The sequence below is a fragment of the Ambystoma mexicanum genome, chromosome 1q (assembly GCF_040938575.1).
Source record: "Ambystoma mexicanum isolate Mex_15411 chromosome 1q, UKY_AmexF1_1, whole genome shotgun sequence".
Lineage (NCBI taxonomy): Eukaryota > Metazoa > Chordata > Amphibia > Caudata > Ambystomatidae > Ambystoma > Ambystoma mexicanum.
In genome coordinates this window covers 936752658-936773054 of record NC_090922.1, presented here as the reverse complement: position 1 = coordinate 936773054, position 20397 = coordinate 936752658, and the positions used below count along the sequence as shown (strand labels likewise).

General features: G+C 47.8%; 1 protein-coding gene across 1 annotated transcript in view; it reads right to left on the bottom strand.

Annotated features, from left to right (window-relative positions):
• The window catches only part of LOC138539396 (uricase-like), a 266075-nt gene that overhangs the window by 185037 nt on the left and 60641 nt on the right, over positions 1-20397 (bottom strand). The window contains exon 2 of the mRNA XM_069641602.1: positions 13701-13919. Coding sequence (XP_069497703.1) covers positions 13701-13919 — 219 coding nt within the window. The remainder of the gene's footprint in view (positions 1-13700; positions 13920-20397) is intronic.

Genomic DNA, 20397 nt, shown 5'->3' with positions numbered 1-20397 from the left:
CTAAAACACCTAAGGCTCCAAACTATACTAAAACATTCCTTTTCAACAGTAGCCCACCTAAGTTCTCTAACCTTGAGTTGTCTACTGATGAATATGATAGGATGTTCTCTCCCTTTGTCATCTAACTGGGACAAGACAGCTCCAATTCCGGTGTCGCAGGCATCCGTCTGGACGATAAAGGGTCGGCTGTAGTCAGGCGCACACAACACGGGTGCCCGACACAGACTTTCTTTCAAGCCATCAAAGGCCTTCTGACAGTCTTCAGTCCAATTAACCTTCCTAGGATGTTTGGGTGAAGTCAGAGCTGTCAGTGGTGCAGCTATGGTTCCATAGTCCACCATGAAATTGCGATAGTACCCGGTGAGGCCCAAAAAGGCTCTCACCTGAGTTTGAGTAGTGGGAGTCTCAAAGTCCTGTACATCCTGTACCTTACGAGGGAGAGGTTGGATTTGACCCCCTCCTACCTCATGACCAAGATACGTGACTTTCCCCAGAGCTATCTGGCACTTGGTGGCCTTGATAGTCAGGTTAGCCCTTTTTAAGGCCTGCAACACTCTACCCAGATGTGTCAAGTGCTCTTCCCAAGTGGAACTGTAGACGGCAATGTCGTCTAAATAAGCCACACAAAAGGCTTCCAGCCCACTGAGAGCATGATTGACCAATCTCTGGAAGGTGGCAGGGGCATTCTTCAACCCAAAAGGCATGACCCTAAACTGGTAGAGTCCCTCTGGTGTTGAGAACGCCGTCTTTTCTTTGGCATGGTCCGTCAGAGCTATTTGCCAATAGCCTGAGGTGAGGTCAAAGGTGCTCACAAATTTGGCAGCACCTATGGTATCCACGAGCTCATCAGCCCGGGGCAATGGGTGCACGTCAGTTTTGGTGACGGCATTGACTCCTCGGTAGTCCACACAGAACCTCCAATCCTTGGTACCGGCCTGGGAACTTGCCTTGGGGACAAGGACCACTGGACTGGACCAGGGACTGGTTGAGGGTTCCATAACACCCAGATCCAACATCTTGGCGACCTCAGCCTGGATGTGGTTCTTAACCGTATCTGACATTCGGTAGCTCCTGCTCTTGACAGGCACGCTGTCACCAGTGTCAATCTCGTGCTTACACCACGGTGTAAGGCCTGGCGTCAGCGAAAACAGAGAGGCATACTGCTGGAGCAAAGTCCTGCAGGCCCTCTGCTGCTCGGTTGTCAAATCTGGAGAGAGCTGCACTCCCTCCACTGAGCCATCCTGAGGGTTGCTATGCAGCAAATCAGGAAGGGGCTCACTCTCATCCTCTTCTTGCTCTGAAGCCAAAAAGAGACATGAGACTTCTGCTCGCCTGTGGAATGGCTTGAGCCTATTAACATGGAATACCTGAGGGACTACCCCTGGGATTCCCATGTCAACCAGATAATTGACCTCGCCCATCTTGGAGACTATCCGGAAGGGTCCCGTCCATTTATCTGCCAACGCCCGAGGCTTGGTAGGCTCCATCACGAGGACCTCCTGTCCCGGAGTCCACTCCACTTGCGATGCTTTAAGGTCATGCCAGTATTTGTTCAATTCCTGGCTGGCCTTGAGATTCGCCGTTGCTTGACCCATCATCTGTGTCATCCTCCGTCTGAGGCCTAACACATAGTCCCCCACTTGCTTGGCGGGACCGGGAGGGGTGGCTTCCAAGCCTTCTCTGATCAAGGCGAGGGGCCCCCTCACGGGATGTCCAAAGAGCAACTCAAAGGGGCTGAAACCAACACCCTCTTGAGGTACCTCTCTGTAAGCAAACAGCAGGCATGGCAGGAGGAGATTCCATTTCCTCCTTAGGGGCTCTTCCAAAGCACCTAGCATGCCCTCGAGAGTTTTATTAAATCTCTCAACCAGACCATTGGTCTGGGGGTGGTAAGAAGTGGAGAACTTGTAGGTTACCCCGCACTCTTTCCATATGGTTTTCATGTAACTAGACATGAAGTTGGATCCTCGGTCAGAGACAACCTCCTTGGGGAATCCAACGCGGGTGAAAATGCCCAGGAGGTCCCGGGCAACCACCTTGGCAGTAACAGTCCGAAGGGGTATAGCCTCAGGGTACCTGGTGGCATGATCTACCAAAACCAGGATGAACCGATGTCCATCTGACGTGGGAGGGTCAAGGGGACCGACGATGTCGATGCCCACCCTCTCAAACGGTGTGCCAACCACTGGCAATGGCTGCAGTGGGGCAATGACACTGCCTCCAGTCTTGCCAGACAACTGACAAGTTGGGCAGGTCCTGCAGTGGGACTCCACTTCTACTCCCATCCGAGGGCAGTAGAAATGGGCAGAGAGCCTCTGCTTAGTCTTCTTGGTACCAAGATGACCAGCCAAGGGCACCTCATGCGCCAACTGCAGTAGGAAGGGCCTGTAAACCTGGGGTACTACCAGCCTCTTGAGGGCACCAGGTTCAGGCTTAGTGGGCTCACTAACAAGGAGCTCACCCTCCCAATAAATCTGGAAAGTCCTAGGCACTTCGCCTTGTGCCTGGGACAGGGCCTGTTTCCTCAGACACTCGAGAGAGGTACACTCTCTCTGTCCTTTACAGAAGTCTGCCCGAGAGGGTCCCCCTTCAGCTAACAAGCATTGAAGATCGGGATGATCCTCCGGGTTGAGAGCCTCTCCCACAGGAGAGTCTTCTGGCTCGTCTCCCACAGGAGTTGAGACAGGGTTTACTACTTGACCCAGCCCGTCCGGAGCATGCATCCCAATGGGTGCTGTAGGAACAGCAGGAAGAGAAGGAGCTCCCTCCACAGAGGTGGCCTTCTTGCTCTTCCTTCGTCGTGCCTTAGTGTCATCCGCCGTTATGGCAGAGGACGAGATTGGCGGATTCTTGCTCATTGGAATTGGTGAAACCGACATAGAAGGTTTTAGTCCCTCTTTTGTTTCCTTACGCACCGCTCCGTGCAGTATTTAAGCTCCGCCCACAGGAGATGTGTTGCGTTGCAACCCTCGATTCAGGACGCTTCCTGTTTCCGGGTCCCTCTCGCTTTGTGTTTCTGGCTTCCTTCGGGTCTGCCAGTGTCTAGCTATTTCGCTTCGCCAATACTTTTTGCACTGTTGTGGCTTTCCTCCCTCCTCTGCTCCTCCTCTCTCTACGGCTCTCTGCCGTGCCTGGCTTATTTACTTTTTCTCTCGTGTTCGGTTCCGGCTCTACGGAGCCTCTCCCTATCTCTCTCTCTCTTTCTCTCTCCCTCTCTCTCTCGCTATCTCTCGCTCGATCTCTCTTTTCTCTCACCCTCAGGGTCTTTCCCTTTTTCCCGGGTCTCCGCAGTGCCCTTACCTGCTCCCGGCGCTCCTGGACCTGGTGCATTCACCGCCTCCTTCTCCTCCCTGCACAGTAAGGACGGCTGCTTCTTCCGGTGGAGTCTTCTACTCCTTTCCACTCGTCCAGAATCTCCATCTACTGGACTGCAATTTACCTTCTGTGACATCGCTCCTTACTTCCTCCGGTTGGAACTTTCTCCACCTCCTCCAGTCAGCACCAGTGGGGATTTGACTTCTAAAGAAGAGCCTGTCATCCATCAAGGGTTTTTCCCTCTGGGGTTTTTTCCCTTTCCGGCTTGATTCCGGAAGGGGAGCCACAGGACAGCTGTTCCTTAGCTGTCACTGTGGCTTCTCTCCGTGACAAGCAAGTGCATCTCAAAAAGAAAAGAGACTACCTCACCCGGCGACGCCTTCAGGAACCCAGCGAATCCAACAGCTCGAACGTGGGCATAGGGGAGGAGGGCAGCAGGATCTAAATATGCCTCAGGCAAGCCCTTAGGTCTCCTCACACAAGCAGAACTTCCGACTCGACCGTGGGGGCTCATCTCCACAGACTTTATAGTGGACCTCCCAGTTTCCGAGGCGTGTACCTTTATAATGGTTACAGTGGACACTTTTTCCAAGTTGGCGCATTTTTCACCCCTTCCGGGAGTTCCCACAGCCACTAAGATGGCAGAGACCTTTGCACGAGATGTCTTCAGACTTCACGGCCTGCCGGACAAGATAATCTCGGATCGAGGCAGTCAGTTTATCTCAAAATTCTGGACGGCGTGCACGATTAGGAATAGAGAAAGCACTTTCCTCGAGATTTCATCCACAAACCAACGGCCAAACCGAAAGACTCAACGCCACTCTGGAGCAGTATCTTAGGTGCTTCATCACCCAACACCAGGACAATTGGGTCTCTCTACTTCCCACAGCGGAATACCCTTACAATAATGCCAAACATTCTGCTACCGGAATGGCTCCTTTTTTTTGCACCTACGGGGTTCACCCCCGATTTATCATTCCTAATGTTCCACAATTCTCTAACTCCCCAGCTGCGGAGGAGGTTATTCGAAACATCCAAGAGGCTCAGAGTTCTGCCATACTAAAATTGGAAAACAGCAGGAAGCAATATAAGAAAAAAGCAGACCGACATCGCAAGGAGTGCCCTACATGGTCACCAGGGGACAAGGTGTGGCTATCAACCAAATTCCTGCCCAAGTGGGTGAGGCCTTCTAAACTGTCTCCTAGGTTTCTGGGTCCTTTCTCTATTCTCTCGAAGATTAACCCTGTGGCCTACCGTCTACAGCTTCCCCCTTCTCTCAAACGCATTCATCCTGTTTTTCACTCTTCTCTTCTCAAACCTCACGTCCCAGATTCTTACCGAAGATCGCAGTCTCGGCAGACTCTGGTTCCCTCTGCTGGACCAGATGAGTATGAGGTCTCAGCCATCAGGGACTCCAGGTTCTCTCGAGGCAGGCTGGAATATCTTTTATCCTGGAAGGGGTACCCAGAGTCGGAGGACTCATGGGAACCGGCTTCTCAGATAAATGCTCCACAGCTGCTCGCCAAGTTCCATCGCTTACACCCCGGGAAGCCGGGGTGGTTGCGATCTAGGAGGGGGCATACTGTCATCCGCCGTTATGGCAGAGGACGAGATTGGTGGATTCTTGCTCATTGGAATTGGCGAAACCGACATAGAAGGTTTTAGTCCCTCTTTTGTTTCCTGACGCACCGCTCCGTGCAGTATTTAGGCTCCACCCACAGGAGATGCATTGCGTTGCAACCCTCGATTCAGGATGCTTCTTGTTTCCGGGTCCCACTCGCTTTGTGTTTCTGGCTTCCTTCGGGTCCCTTTTTCCCGGGTCTCCGCAGTGCCCTTACCTGCTCCCGGCGCTCCTGGACCTGGTGCATTCACCGCCTCCTTCTCCTCCCTGCACAGTAAGGACGGCTGCTTCTTCCGGTGGAGTCTTCTACTCCTTTCCACTCGTCCAGAATCTCCATCTACTGGACTGCAATTTACCTTCTGTGACATCGCTCCTTACTTCCTCCGGTTGGAACTTTCTCCACCTCCTCCAGTCAGCACCAGTGGGGTTTGACTTTTAAAGAAGAGCCTGTCATCCATCAAGGGTTTTTCCCTCCGGGGTTTTTTTTCCTTTCCGGCTTGATTCCGGAAGGGGAGCCACAGGACAGCTGTTCCTTAGCTGTCACTGTGGCTTCTCTCTGTGACAAGCAAGTGCATCTCAAAAAGAAAAGAGACTACCTCACCCGGCGATGCCTTCAGGAACCCAGCGAATCCAACAGCTCAGGTGAGGAGAACGTGGGCATAGGGGAGGAGGGCAGCAGGAATGAAACCTCGGCACACTTAGGCCGCGCCTTCGGCTCGGGTACCTGACTCACAGCCAGACCCGGTGTCACCTGTGATCTAGTGACCGCAGCCGCAGTCATAGGAAGACCATCCGCGATCAACCCCAACTCGACTAGATCGTTACCTAACAGAATGTTAGCAGGGACATTGTCCTGAAACAGGACAGGAAGCTTTGCTGTCTTGTCTCCAATTACCAGTGTGACTCAGGCTACAGGCGATAATTTGGGAGGCCCACCAGCTAACCTGGTGGTTCTTAGAGGAGCATCTACATAGTCCTCTGGCTTGAGCAGGGTCCTGTCCACCACTGTCATGCTTGCCCCAGTGTCTCTCAAACCAGTAGAAGGCTGGCCATTCAAGAGGACACTTCTCAAAAATCTACGGGTGTTCGTGGGATAGTCGCCAGTACTTCCGCGTACTGGTCCCAGGCCCCAAGGGACACTAAGGAAATCTCTATGGGGCACCAAAAGTGATTCCGGTAGAGGAGGGGAGGACAGTGGCCTCCACCTCAGACATGGGGTAAGGGTAGGTCAGGCTGACAGCCTGTACTCCGAATGCCTTACCTTTACACTTGGAGTCACCCCTTTTGTGATCCAGAGCCCCACAGTCCCAACAGGTTCCGGGAGTGCGGGGTACGGTACTGGAACCACCGGGAGCCTGCTTTGCAGCAGGTGGACCACTACTCCTATTCTCACCCACAGATGACTTATCCCCACTAGATTTTTGGGTTTTAGGAGAGGAGGGTTTAGGTTTATTCAACGGTGACTGCTTTTGGGACTCCTCAGCTTTCTGAGAGGCCCCCTTTTCTTTGTCCTTGTCCTTCCCACTGAAGTCCTTAGGGGACACCCGGTGGGAGACCCACTTGTCAGCCAACCTAGCCAGCTTGAAGGGATCCAAAATGTTCTGGTCAGCAACATACTGACGCAGCTCCGGTGAACAGGCTTCAGAAAAATGCTCAAAAAACAACAGGTGGGACAATTCAACAAAGGTTTTCACCTTGTAACCGTCAATCCACCCCATCATATTCATGTGCGCAGCACTCACCCAGTCGACCCAAGACACATTCTCTCTTTTCTTAAAATCCCTGAACCTTTTAAGGTATTGGGTAGGTGTCTTGCCAAAATTGGCAATCAAAGCAGATTTCATACACTCATAATGACCGCTTTCTTCGACACTCAGCTTCAGAATACAGTCATATCCAGTTTGAAGCACACTGGTTAGCAAACACTTAGCCCAATCTCTTTTGTCAACATCATGAATTGCACAAGCCATTTCAAACGCTTCAATCCATTGGAGGATATCAGAATCCTCCGAAAACACACCAACCAAATCCTTCATAAATTTAGTGGCTGGGGACCTGACACTGTCACTGGGTTTCGCTGAAGTCTCCACTCGAGCTTTATCTAGCTGGATTCTCTGACATTCAGTGTCCTTGTCTTTGAGTTCAAGATCCCTATTCTTGAGTTCAAGATCCCTATTCTTGAGCTTCACTTGTTGCGCCAACTCCTCCTTCTTAAGCTCAGTATCTATTTCCAACTTGCGATATTCAAAGGCCAATTTCATCCTTAATAACTCAAGTTCCAATGTATTGCTGGGGTTGGGAACAGAGGCAGCAGGAATGGCAGCATTCCCAGAAACAGATTCAGTAGAAACCCCAGGGGCAGAGTCCTCATTGGTTGCATTCCCCCCTCATCAAGAGTTTCACCATCGGTCTGGTAGTCCACCAGGGCAGCTATCAGCTCAGCCCTAGACTTATCCACAAAGTCTAACTCCCTGTCTTCACAAGCACTCTGGAGAGCCTCTAAGCTCATCTGAGTCAATTTACCATTCGCAATAGACTCCATTGCTTATAATGCAGTTATTTTGAACACCCAAACCTTAATCGAATAAAGTGCAGATATTTTGTAATTGGCACGGTTATACACTGATTCTTAAAACCATAAGCATCCCACCGCTGCCACCAGTGTAAAGACTGGTAGGGGGTGTCTGTACTTCCGCTCTCTATATGGTAGAGGGGAGGCACAGGAGACCCCAGCCAAGATTCTCTAAAAAGTAGCAATGGACGAGCAATCAAGGCCTAGCTTCTCAAGAGGTGATGCAGGCTGGTTTTTAAGTACAGTGTAGTCCCCGAACCCTCACAAAGGAATGTCCACACACTGTATTACTGAAAACACAGTCTTTATATAATTAATATTCAAAGGTATGTACACGATCACAACAACGCACTTTGTACTCGGAAGTCAAGAATGATAAATATATACAATTCTAAAGTGGTACCACCAATGTTATCAAATCTCATTAAAGTGCATCAACAGTACGGTTAAAATGTCACACAGATTAATACCGAGGAAACCAGCAATAGAGATAGGAAGGAACGCAAGATGGTTGAAACAGTAGGCAGAATACTGGCCCCGTACCCTAGACACAGTTCTGTGTGGAGATCCCCCCACCTGGGCAACCTGTAAAATAAAGATATATCGCACGAGTCCAGTCCATATGTTCAATAGTCTCACTTCTTCCTATTAAGGTTTTACCCCCCCAATGTACCGGTGGAGTAGAGTTCTCCGATGATGCACCGACCGATCCTTCTTGAGTGCCTCCCTTTCAGGCGGGAGCCACGGATCGTCGAGAGGTGTCGGGGAACTTGGCGTTCGGTGTCGGGGAATCGACGGCCCTTCTTGAGTGCCCTCCCTTTAAGGTGGGAGTCACGGGTCGTCGAACGTCCAACGGTGAACAGGGTGAACTACGGCAGGGAAGTGACAGCTTCGTTCCTAGCGGTGCTCGTCGATGACAGAGCGTCGGCGTCCTGCAAGGAAGAGGCGTGCGGGGCACCTCGGTGACGATAGTTCTGGACCGCAAAGAGATGATGAAGAACTGTGGCCCAGCAAGGGCGTCGAGTCGTCAGCGTCTCTGCGGTCTGTAGGTGGCGGGAAACCCACCGGTGGATGCTCCTCGGCGCGTCGACGGTTGGGCCTTCTCCAGCGGGAGACAAGCGGGTGACGATGCAGACGAGAGCGTCCGATGATCAATGGAAGTTCTTAGGCAAACGGGAGCACGGCGGCTCCGGTCGGCGATGGCGGTCGTCGACAGTGGCGGACAACAGTCCGGGTGCTTCTCCTTGGAGTTCCGCAGCAGTCCCCGTATCGGGTCAGCAGCCTGTCGAAGGTCTGTCTACCAGGGAACATTGGCAAAGATCAGCTGTGCACGATGGTCCCTCGTAGCTCGGGAAGAGGGCGCCTTACCAGGTCCTCTCTGGGTCAGTCCTTGGAAACACAGTAGCCTTCAGATTGCGAGGGAGAGGCACAGCACTCCTTCTCGTCCAGCGGGGGTTTCAAGGTCAAGCGTCAGTTACTGCAGTTACTCGTCGTATTGGACTTCAGCTTCTGAACACGATTCCTAGCAGTGAGAGGTCCCCAGATATACTGTTGATCTCCCATTCATTCCTCTGGGTCACACTCAAGCATCCAATCACGACTACGGGCATTCATGCAGGCAGGCAGCCAATCAGGCACACGTGGTATTCAGGCCATCACTTCTCTCCAGACACTCACAACAAGTTATGTGTACAAGTACCAAGCCATTCAACACTCCAAGCTGCATTCATACCGGTTTCGGGCACGGTTGTCTCAGTCATTGTGTCAACCACCAGATACTAGACACCCACAACACAGAATGCATATTCGTCACACACTCTATTCACCCAGGTCCCACCCACAGGAGGTACCCACAACATATATCACCGGGAAGGCTCCAGCTAGTCTGGCCGGGCCTTCACAACAACACCATATATGGTGCTTCCACCCAACAGCCATTCAGGGGGAAGGGACAGAGTCAGGGCTTCCCAGGACTTTGGGAAAACAATGTAATGGGTAATAGAAAGCAAGAGGCCACAGGGGCCATCTTGTTTTCCATCAGGAATCAACGGATCCCAATGGCAGGGCCGTGGTATCCCAAAATGGAGGATACGCCGCGCAACTGTCACATTCAGCATGGAGCTGCCACCAGCCCATACCCTGCTCTGCGGGCCACCCACAGGTGCCCAAAAACATACACTAGGGGCACAGGGTTGTACCCCCACCTATGGGTGCCATAAGGGGATCCCACGGGTCTGTTCACCAAACCAAAAGAAAGAGAGCTGCACCGCCAGGAGTCCCACATGAACTCCTGTGTGGAAAACATGACAGAACACACGATAAAAAAGCAATAAAGGACAAGGATACGGAGGCCCTGTCCCTCCGATGCATTTCCAGCATCACACTTATTTCATTAGGGATTGAGTTCCATAGTTTGCCTATCAGATAGGAAAAGGCAGTTCCCCTAAATTTTCTTTTCTCGTAGTGTCTTATTTCTATTTGGAGGTCAGTGCTGAATCTTAAGTCTCTCCTTGGCTGGTATTGGGTGATTTTTATTTGGATGAATTTAGCTCCTTGACCGTGTAGTGATTTATGGCAATGCAGGAGGCTTTCAAGTTGATGCGTTTCTTTACTGGTATCCAGTGTAGACTTCTTAGGGCCAGTGTGATGTGGTCTTGTCTTCTTAATCTCATGAGTAGTCTTGCTGCAGTATTTTGGATGCGTTGTCATTTTTTGGCGAGGCGTTCGGGTATTCCCAGATATATACTATTTGCATAGTCTATCCTTGATAATACCAAGGAGATGATTACAGGGTTTTGTGTGTGAAGTTGAGGTAAGGGAGAATCCCTCTTATTAATCAGAGTAGGTAGGAACATGTGTAGCTATTGCTTTGATTTGTGGTACCAAGGTGAGGCCCTGGTGATGAGGTTTCCCAGATTTTCTATCACTGTTGACGTCTCCGGTTGAGTTCCCATTGTCGGGGGCCATTTGTGGGATGTCTGTGTTGGACTGTTTTCTTGTGAGATGATTACAATTTCTGATTTGGTTTGGTTTAGTTTGAGGTTGTTTTTTGACATCCAAGTGTTCATGTCAGTGAGGCATTTATTGAGGGCGTTGTACTGGTTCTTGTCGTTAATTATCTTAAAGATGAGTTGGGTGTCGTACGCATAATTGTAGGCTGTTAGTCCATGGGCTTGAATAAGTGTCATTGGGGGGGTCATATAGTTGTTGAAGAGGAGTGGGGAGAGGCTTGATACTTGTGGTACATCACATGTACTATTTTTTGTGTTTGATATGAATGGTGGAATGTGGATTCTTTCTGCTCTGTCAGTGAGGAAAGATTTCAGCCATTTTAGTGCAGAGCTTTGTATGCCGGATTCCTCGAGTCTCTTGACTGCGACTGTGTGCCTGATCACATTGAAGGCAGCTGATATATCCAGTAGTACGAGGACCGATTGGGTGTTGTTGCCTGCATTTCTTTTTAAGTCATCCCACATGGAGAGGATTGGTGATTTTGTTCCTCTCATGGGTCTGAAACTGACCTAGGATTGGTCAGTTATTCGCTTGCTTTTTACATGATTGAGTACTTCCTTGTACACGTGGTTCTGCAGGAAGTTCTCTGAGAATGGTAGGTTTGAAATGGGCCTATTGTTAGTAGGGTCACCTGGATTTGTCGCTGGTAGTTCATGTTGTCTATTTTGTTGTAGTGCTTCCTCCATCACTTAGGTAGTTTTTGGTCCATTTTTTTTCAGTTCCCTTATTTCCTCTGTGAACCATCTCCCTTTGATTTATTTTGGTGTCTGTTTGAAGAGTTATAAGTGTGTTAGTTGGTCTAACACATCTGTGATGGCAATAGCAGACACATTTACAGATGCACAGAAGCGACAATATTTATTAAATTGATGTAATCATCCTGATATCGGCCGACCAACAGATAGATGAGTAAAATGGTTAATTTAGTGGGATGAGAAAGGTGAATCCCCTGGAGTTAGTGTGAGGAATTCCACCATCCGCACAGGCAGAGTGTGGTCGCCTGGGTTTTTCTCATTTTTTGATATATGAAAATGAATGATGAGAGACCAACCTCTTAGAAATGAGTGCGGCCATTTCGCAGCCATTTCATCTGCTTCCTGCGCCAAACACATAGTCACCTGTACTCTGGGAAGACACAGCCTACAGGCGCCATCTTCCCCTGTCATATTCACATGCAATGTGACAGCCCTCGGTACATCAACGCATTCCTCCAAACATGAGCAGCTTAATTAAAATATCAAAGGCTCCATGGATCTGCATTCCTTTGTTCTCCAGCTGGTGGCAGTGCATACTAATGAGAGATGTTTGAGGCAAGCCTGCCGAGTGGGCTTGGTTGCTGGAGAGACAACAGAAAGGTGGGACTAACACCCCTTTGGTGTGCAATGTGTCAACTTGAAGCTAGATCCCACCCCTCTGTATTAAAGGCAGTGAAGTGCATGTCTGGGTCCACTATTTACCGTAGGCAAACCCCTGCAGAGCTGACCCCTTTTAGAGGGGAGAAGTATGTGGTTTGGGGGAGACAGGAAGTCTGCTCCCAGCACATACTTCAAGGGAAAACCTGCACTTTACTCAAGAGTCACAGAGGGCTTAGTTAACCAGAGATAACCTTTGATCTATAACAGACAGGAAGATGGGTGGGACTTAGGTATATGTTGTCACCCCCCTGTCTGTCCTGTTGCAGAGCACTCTGGTCCTGACCTCATGCATAACAGAAGATTGTTGGAGGGGACCCAGGATTGATTAATTAATGTAGGCTTAGCCTACACTAATCACTGGGGCCCATTTGGTTTTAAAAGAGGGCTGAACCCCTCACTTAGCAGATCATCTGAAGACTTCGCAAAGAGTAAGAAGAAGGACTAATTTGGACCCAAGCTGAAGGTACAGTCTACCTTACATCTTCCACCAATGAAGGAAGGGCAGGAGTTCCAAGAGGGAAGCAAGATCCCTCCCATAAACATCTCCCATGGAACAGAGGGAGATACCGGACTCAGAGGACCCGTCCATCACCTCCAGAACTGCTTGGTTCTGAGAGCAAGCTTCCTAGGTGGGAATTGCCAGAGAGTCTCTGGACAAAGGACAAGGCTGTTGCCTGCTAACACCCTCCTGAGCTTTGGGCCGTTTGCCTTGAAAGGACACGGGCCTAGCGAAGAAGCTAGGAGGAGTGCCACACAAGCATCATCCTGCGTCCATCTATTTAAGGACAATTTTGAGACAGTCGAGTCCTCGGACCTCATCCGGCTGCACTGCTGACTGTTGTCATGCAGCAGTAGCCAGAGCCGTCCGGGATGCCTGGACCAGCATTCCAGACCCGCCAACCAGCATAGAGACAATGATTCTTGCCCAGTCCAGCCTCGCTTGCCGCAGTGCCTGCCGCCTGGCACCCACAGCTGTCTCCCACCACTAACTCTGTCTCAAGGGCTGCAAAGCACCCTGGAACCACCTCTACGCTGTTGAGCACCAAGAACTTCTTCAGCACTTGGTACATTGTGGTTCTGCTGACCTGTTCCTTCTCCAAAGGCCCCTAGAGACAGTTACGACCCTTTGCCCCTGTGTTGCTGAAACCAAATAACTTTGAACAGTAAGACTAATTTGCTTTACCAACGACCCTCCTGTCAGTATCCAGAGTGCATCCCTTTCCTTCGTGAAACTGTCTGTCCTCTATGTCCTGTACAGTGTGGGTTGTAATCATAGTGTGCTAAAACTGTCTGTTGTAGTAATAATAAAGTAGATATTTGTATAAAACCTTGACCGGACAGTCCCTTTTATCATTGGGTAATAATTGTATTTTTGCTGTGTTGCAACTAACCATTGATCGCCGACCTTGCAGAGCTAAGCCTGCCGTTCCGTCCACGTTACCAAAATTGGACAAGGAGGTCTTAAAACTCATTTTGTATTTCAATCTGTTCGGATCCCTTCTTGTGTACTAGATGTGTGGGGTTGATTGATGGTTTAGAAACCGATATTCATCCCTGGACCACTGGTACCCCCCGCCCCCCGGAAGTTGATTTGTCACAGTTGGAGATTTAAAAACTGTTTTATAGCCAATGCAATGATGATCCAATCTGAAAGAAACATGCAATTTCGTAACATACAGGTTTGTACTCAATTTCATAAAGTAACGTAATGTGTATGATTCAAGGAAAACAACACGCTGTTTCAACAACATTTAAAAGACATTACCCCTTTAATTTTTGCCAGTGCATAGACTGTGTTTTTCATGGTGTCTGTGGCGATGATGTCAGAGTTGTCCCCATACAGGTAGTCTTTTTTCGATTGCAAGGTGAGCTCCACATTGACTTCCAATTCTTTTATAAAGTGCAGCTTCCCTTGCCTTCTGATGCAGAGCACCTTGACGTTGTTTTTTCCATATCCGGTGCGCACAAATTCCATACTTTGGTCCTGTAATGAAAATAAAGAATTTCTCTCAACATGGCTTTCTGTACCAAACAAGTTTGCGGCTGTACCTACAAGCATATTTGTCAATGGGCGAGTCGAAGCCGGAATCATTGCTATTTACAGCAGGCAAAACTTATTTCACAGTAATAGCTGGCAGTAGGCGCTTATGGGTTTCCATTTCCCCATTATCATATTTTAATATGGTAATACCGTTCATACTAAAACCTTCTCTTGGTTAAAGGCTCATTCCATAACGGGTTAGAATGATACCACTTGCGGTAAACGGGAAAATACCTGCTATTACAAAAGTGGGAAGTACAGGGTGACTAAAACTGGGTCCACTGATTTATTGCTGTCAGTAGTAAATACGTTACCAACGGCTATCGCTATCAAAATAAAAAATGCGACGTGTTACAATGGTGGTAATTAACCCCCGGAATGTGGTGACCTCTAAGACAAGCTTAACAAGTATTAGCAATGCCAACAGTTTTGGCTTTTGTGTAGGCTTGGGAAATGCATCTGCCAGGCACTGTCATCGTGGTATTAACTGGCCATCGATGGTAGCAGCTGCAAAATGGTGTGAGTACCTGGGCATATAATAGCAGTTCCAGGAAAATGGCTTATACACAAGACAAAACCGGTGGCTTTGCCAATACTCGTTTTTCACAGGACTTGGGTGAAAGACATATGGGCCGGATTCACAGAAGCATTTTATAATGGTAAAATCCCATTGGAAAACGCTCTGTGAATCAGACCCATAGGACTTTTAAATCGAGAGGCTGAAGGCAGACCTGGTTAAGCCATTTTTATTCCACCAGTAGGGTGTTTACAACTCCAATGAAGTCATTAAATCTCAGAAGTCTGCTTTAAAAAGAATACTGGAGTGTCACTTTGAGCACAATGCTTGATGGTAAGGCTTGATAAAGATAGCTGCAAGGGATCACACAAGGATGTGTTTTGGGTGGGGAGCGGCGGGAAGTGGCTGGAAATGGCCATAGGGATTAGCATGGGAAGTCAATGGGTGGGTAAATAACCAACAATACCTGCAATATGTGTGTTCCTCCTCAGATGTCATTTCTCCCTAGCTGTAGTCTAAAACAATTGTTTTGGCTTTTATTTAGCACCACCTAATAGTCAAAACTAAAAATTGTCATACATGTAAGCCGCAGCTGCGACGTAAACTGTGTGTTCGTTTTTGTCAGATATTACTCAAGTAACAAGCATGCTAAAGTTTTTCTTTCTTAAGGGTCCTATGCCTGCCGAGAAATGTTCATTTGTGATAGCTGGCTGTATTTTGTAGTAAACCACATCAACAAATGAAAAATATCTGTGTGATGGGTGATATTTTTACATCCAGTGACACTTACCTCTGGTGTTATTACCTCTGGCAGTTTTCGTCTCTGACGGTATACCACACCGCTGGTGGGAACATAGAATGCATTTTTATATGAGTCCCTCTTAGCTGGCAGTTACTGCTTCATTCTAATGCCATCTTGGAAATCCGTGGTGTGGTAAAACTGGTGGTAATTCTGTTAGCATGGTAGGAAAAAGGTACCACTCCACCAAATTCGGAATGAGCCCCTAGAGCTGGAGAATTGGTTTGAAACAACTAAAGATAGCACAACAGGGCAAAACAGACGCCCAATAAGACATCCTGCAATAGGGCAGAGAGCGAAAGAGGTGACAACGGATTACCTAAACTCAGAGTGAGACATGTTCCATATTCTAAATATGTGTAGACATGGAGGATTATCTCAAATGGCAGTTGCCAACGAAAGATATAAATCTGTTTACTAAACTACGATTAAATAAACTGTTGGGCACAATAACAGAAACCTGGGAAGGAAAGACAGCTAATGACTCTAACTTTAAGGATACCAGCAAAAAGCAGCTCGTGCACTTTTGGCTTTTTTGCCCCATGCTCTTCGGCCAACCATTTTGTGACCTGGGTAGAGAGAGTTTAAGCTCTCTGTCAGGGCTTTTGTATCAGTGTGTTTTGGGGAGACCCCTGGAGCCAATCAGCTGCTCTGTGATGCATGGATGAGAGCTGCATCACGGAGATTCTGTTATAGGATATGCCATTCTATTGTAGTAGGGCTACTGTGCAAGCTGGAGAAGAGTTGTAGAATTTTGACTATAAGAGCTCCTTTTCTGTGCCCTCTAGCGCATTGGTATATTCCCACTTATGTGCTGCACTTATAATTATTTTACTTATTTTGTGTCCATGAAGCATAGCTAAACACTGACAAATATAATTTTGTTTGTTTGTTTGTTTTTTTGTTTATTTATAGAGGGCTCCGGACCCTGAGGTAACTGGGCGCAATACAAGACAGCTTAAAATGAGTATACAGCACATGTTGAGGCATACATGTGATACACAATCAGAAATGAATAATACAACAATAAGTGACAATAATTTACATTCATACATTGATAGTAGGCGGTAGAAGGGCAGTAGAGGTCAAAGGACGATCATTTATCAAGTGGAGCAGAGGTGTTGCTAGCGAGAAGCCACTTTTTGGTGTTCAGTCTGCAGTTGTGGAAAGCTTGGTCAGTTCTTAGGTTAAGAGGGAGGGCATTCCACGCTAAGGCAGCTTGAACCGGGAAGCTAGAGCCACCAGCTCTTTTTAGGTTGTAGCGAGGAGTGATAATGCAGCAAGAGTTGGCTGATCTGGTAGGTCTAGAGGAAGTTCTACTGATGATCTTATCTTTGAGATATTGGGGGGCAGCATTATTGAGGCATTTATGGGTGGTGGAGACAAGTTTGAAGAATATTCTATCTCTAATCGAGAGCCATTTGTGGCTCCGACTTATTTCGGAGATGTGTTCGTTCCTGGGAATACTAAGGGCTGTTCTCAACGCATTGTTTTGTAGAGTTTGCAGTTTGTTTAGGACTTGTTTATTGGCTCCTGCGTATAGTGCGTTACAGTACTCAAGTTTATGCAAGATTAGTGCCCGAGCTAGTATGATGCGGCTGTTAACTGATAGGTAAGCTTTGCAGGCATTAATCAGCTTACATGTGTAGGCTGTGGCTGAGGCGGTGGCGTTGACTTGTTTCCTCAAACTCATCGTGGAGTTGATATACAATCCTAGTGTTTTAGTTTCCTTGGATGTTTTGATTGTGTTTCCGTCTATGTTGAAGGACGCGTATTTGGTATTAAGTTTGTTAAGGTGTGGGGGGGTACCTAGGATGAGAATTTCAGTCTTCTCATCATTCAAACAGGCTATGGGTGGCCATCCATGCTTGAATGACAAGGCGGATTTGGTTGAGTAGGGCATTGTCAGAGTTATAGTCACCAGAGAGGTGAATCAGTATCTGGGTGCCATCTGCATAGTTAGTGTAGATGATGGCCAGACGGTCCAGTATGTCAAATAAAGGTTTGGTGAAGACGTATAGAGTGGGGGAGATGCAAGAGCCTTGTGGCACTCCACAGGTGATGGGAATGGGGTCAGCCGAGTCCGTAGGGGAGAAAACCCTCATAGTTCTGTTACTGAGGAAAGATTTAATCCAGCTAGATGCTTCTTGTGAGAAGTTGGCAGATGAGGTAAGGTGTTCACAGAGTATGTTATGGTCTACTAGGTCAAAGGCGGCAGAGAGGTCAAGCAGAAGGAGTAGGGCACATTGTCTGTTGTCTTTCAGAAGGTCGATTTGTGGTTTCAAGTCAATTAAGGCTGTTTCCGTTCCGTGAAGGGGTCTGAAGCCCGACTGTCTGTGTCCTTGGAGATTGTTCGTTTCATGGTAGGTCTGAATTTGGATATATGCTGCCTTGTCACTGATTTTCAGAAGAAAGAGGACCGTCGTTATAGGTCTGTAATTGGTCGGGATGCTAGGGTCTAGTGAGGCTTTTTTGAGTGAGGGCAGAACCCAAGCAAATTTCAGGTTAGTGGGAACCAGACAAGATTTGAAGGAACCTTTTATGATCCTCGTGATGAAGGGGGCAAGATCCCTAGCTGCATCTTTTATGATTTGAGATGGGCAGATGTCTCCTTGGCAGCGAGAGGGTTTGAGGGAAGCTATAATTTTTACTACGACGTCCGGTGTAGTGACATGGGCACATTTGAATTCAGGTAGGCTGTTGCAGGCTAAGGGTTTTTCAAGTTTGTTGTTGGTCTCTTGACAGTTAATGTTCAGACGTTTGGTGGCAATTTTGTTTTGCAATGTGGCAATTTTATTGGCTAAGGCATTTTGTAGGCCAGTGCACCAATCTTTGTTTTTGGGGTGAGAGTTGTTTGGGGTTGTGGGTGATTCTAACTCTCTAAGAATTCCGAATAGTTCCTTGATGCTGGAACTTGCATTTAGAATCCTGTCATTGTACATTTCGTGTTTGGTTCTGATGATCTCTGCTTTGTAGATAGAGGAGATTTCAGTGATTTTATCTTTATTCTTTTTGGTAGGTAAGTTTTTCCAAATGGTCTTGCATTTCCTTTTTTCAGCCCTTAGGGGTTTTAAGTGTGGGGTAAACCACGAGTTGAGGTGTGCCTTAGGTTTGCCTTTGCAGAGTTTCAGAGGGGCAATGGTGTCAAGGGCATTGGTCAGTGAGTTGTTGAATAGGTTGATTAGTTATTCAGGGTCTTCTGTGGTGGAGGAATTCAATATTGGGATCAGGATAGGAATTAAGTTCTCGGCTGTTATGTTGCGCTTATTTCTAGTCAATAATGGCAGAGCCATACTCCTAGTTTTAGTGTCTGGTCGGGTAGCCTTAATGGTAAAGGTGATCAGGGAGTGGTCTGTCCAAGACATAGGGTTTTTTTTTTTACCACTAAACAATGAAACATTTCCCTCCCACCAGACCAAGATAGAATAGCAGACGAAGTTAAAGAGATTGAACCACTTCACAGAAAGTGAAGCATGCAACCTTCCTGAAAATGAGCAAACTGGCTTGCACGGCACTATGGTGGAGGCTGCGTTATAGGGTAAAAGCCAGGTCTATTATGTAAGTTGGGGCTAGAGTTATGGAAGGTTGCCTGTAAGAGCTTCTTTAGGCTTCCTTGCTGGTGCATTGATATTTCTCCGCCGATGTGCTGTATTCATATGTATTTTTATTCTTTTGTAAAGGGAATAGGCTGCTCTATGATGTATGGCTAAACACTAGCAACTGTTTGGCGAGGGGGCTAGTCTGCTGTGAGGGGGTATATTATCATTTGAATCTATATACTGTGGGATTGTGCAGCACTGTTCGGTCAGCCAAGCTCATTTGTTGTACAGGAGTACATCATTTTATGTGGAAATGTCACCAGACAAAACCTCACCAGTGGGCCAATGTTTTTACCCTGACTTCTAAAAAGCCTTCCCAACATATTCCTGGGCTGGTGGTATTTAACACTCCAAACCACAGCCCAGGAATATTTGGGGAAAGGGCTTGGTAGTAGTTAAGGTGCTCGTCTGAGAAAACCTGACATTTTCATTGGCAACATCATCACTGGCTACTGAGTGCACCATCACAGGTTTTAATAAGAAGAACAATGAAGCTGGGCGCCAACATTGGATGTACAAGGTTTCAGTACTATAGGCATTTAATAGGTGGTGTTTTCCAGGGTGGCACCAGCATGTGCTAAAAGTCGTCTCGTACCACCTTTGGGTGATGGGTGGCACTGCAGTCTGGCACAAGTAATGCAAATAAAATATGTAGAGTTTTTATATTTTCGAACTGTAAAATATAGGCAAAGTTGTTTGAATAGTTATATGAAGCTTTTCTTTCTGTGCACTGTATGGGAGGATAGGTCTATAGGACCCCCTCCCCGACATGCCCCACCTCCGTGAGGTTCGTGGCAGGGTGACTGCTGATCGACACACAGGGCCAATCGGCGTGTACTGTAATATACCATGGACACCATTTTGAAAGCTTCAAGACTCCATTTTAGATAGAAGCGACCAAAAACCCCAATGAAACAGCCTGCCTGCGAAAGCTGCAGCTTGGCCCCCGCTCACTGCGCGCAGGGAGCCATGCACTCCCCCTGCGCCTCCACCCCAAGACAGATCCGCTGAAGGCCCGTTCTCACGAGCAACCAGACACGAACAAGTATCAGAAAAAACACTGTATCATTTACCTTCCGCAGTACACCTCTGTCCCCGAAGTGACCTGACTCGTGCTTCAAGTCTGGAAAATAACAGGAACCATCCCAATTGAACAGGCCTCGACCTGGCATCTAAGCCCTAACATTTGAAAATATATGGTGTCAATAACGTTCCTGTATGAACCCCTGCCCACTTCCCCCAAATGAAGTGTTAACTGCATACCAAAGCCCAACGATTCACAGAGTTGTTTTGTAAATTATAACACAGGTATTGGGAAGGGACGAAGCTTATAACGTTGATAAAGTACGAATGACCTCAGCCCATTGTAAGATACCAGGTGCCCTGATGACTCAATGAAAGGGCTTGATAGAGCCACCTAGTGCTAACTAACGATTGCTGCTAATGTACAAGGGAAGGCGAAAAAGCATTACTAAGAATACTTGTGTGCCATATAATGGAACACGT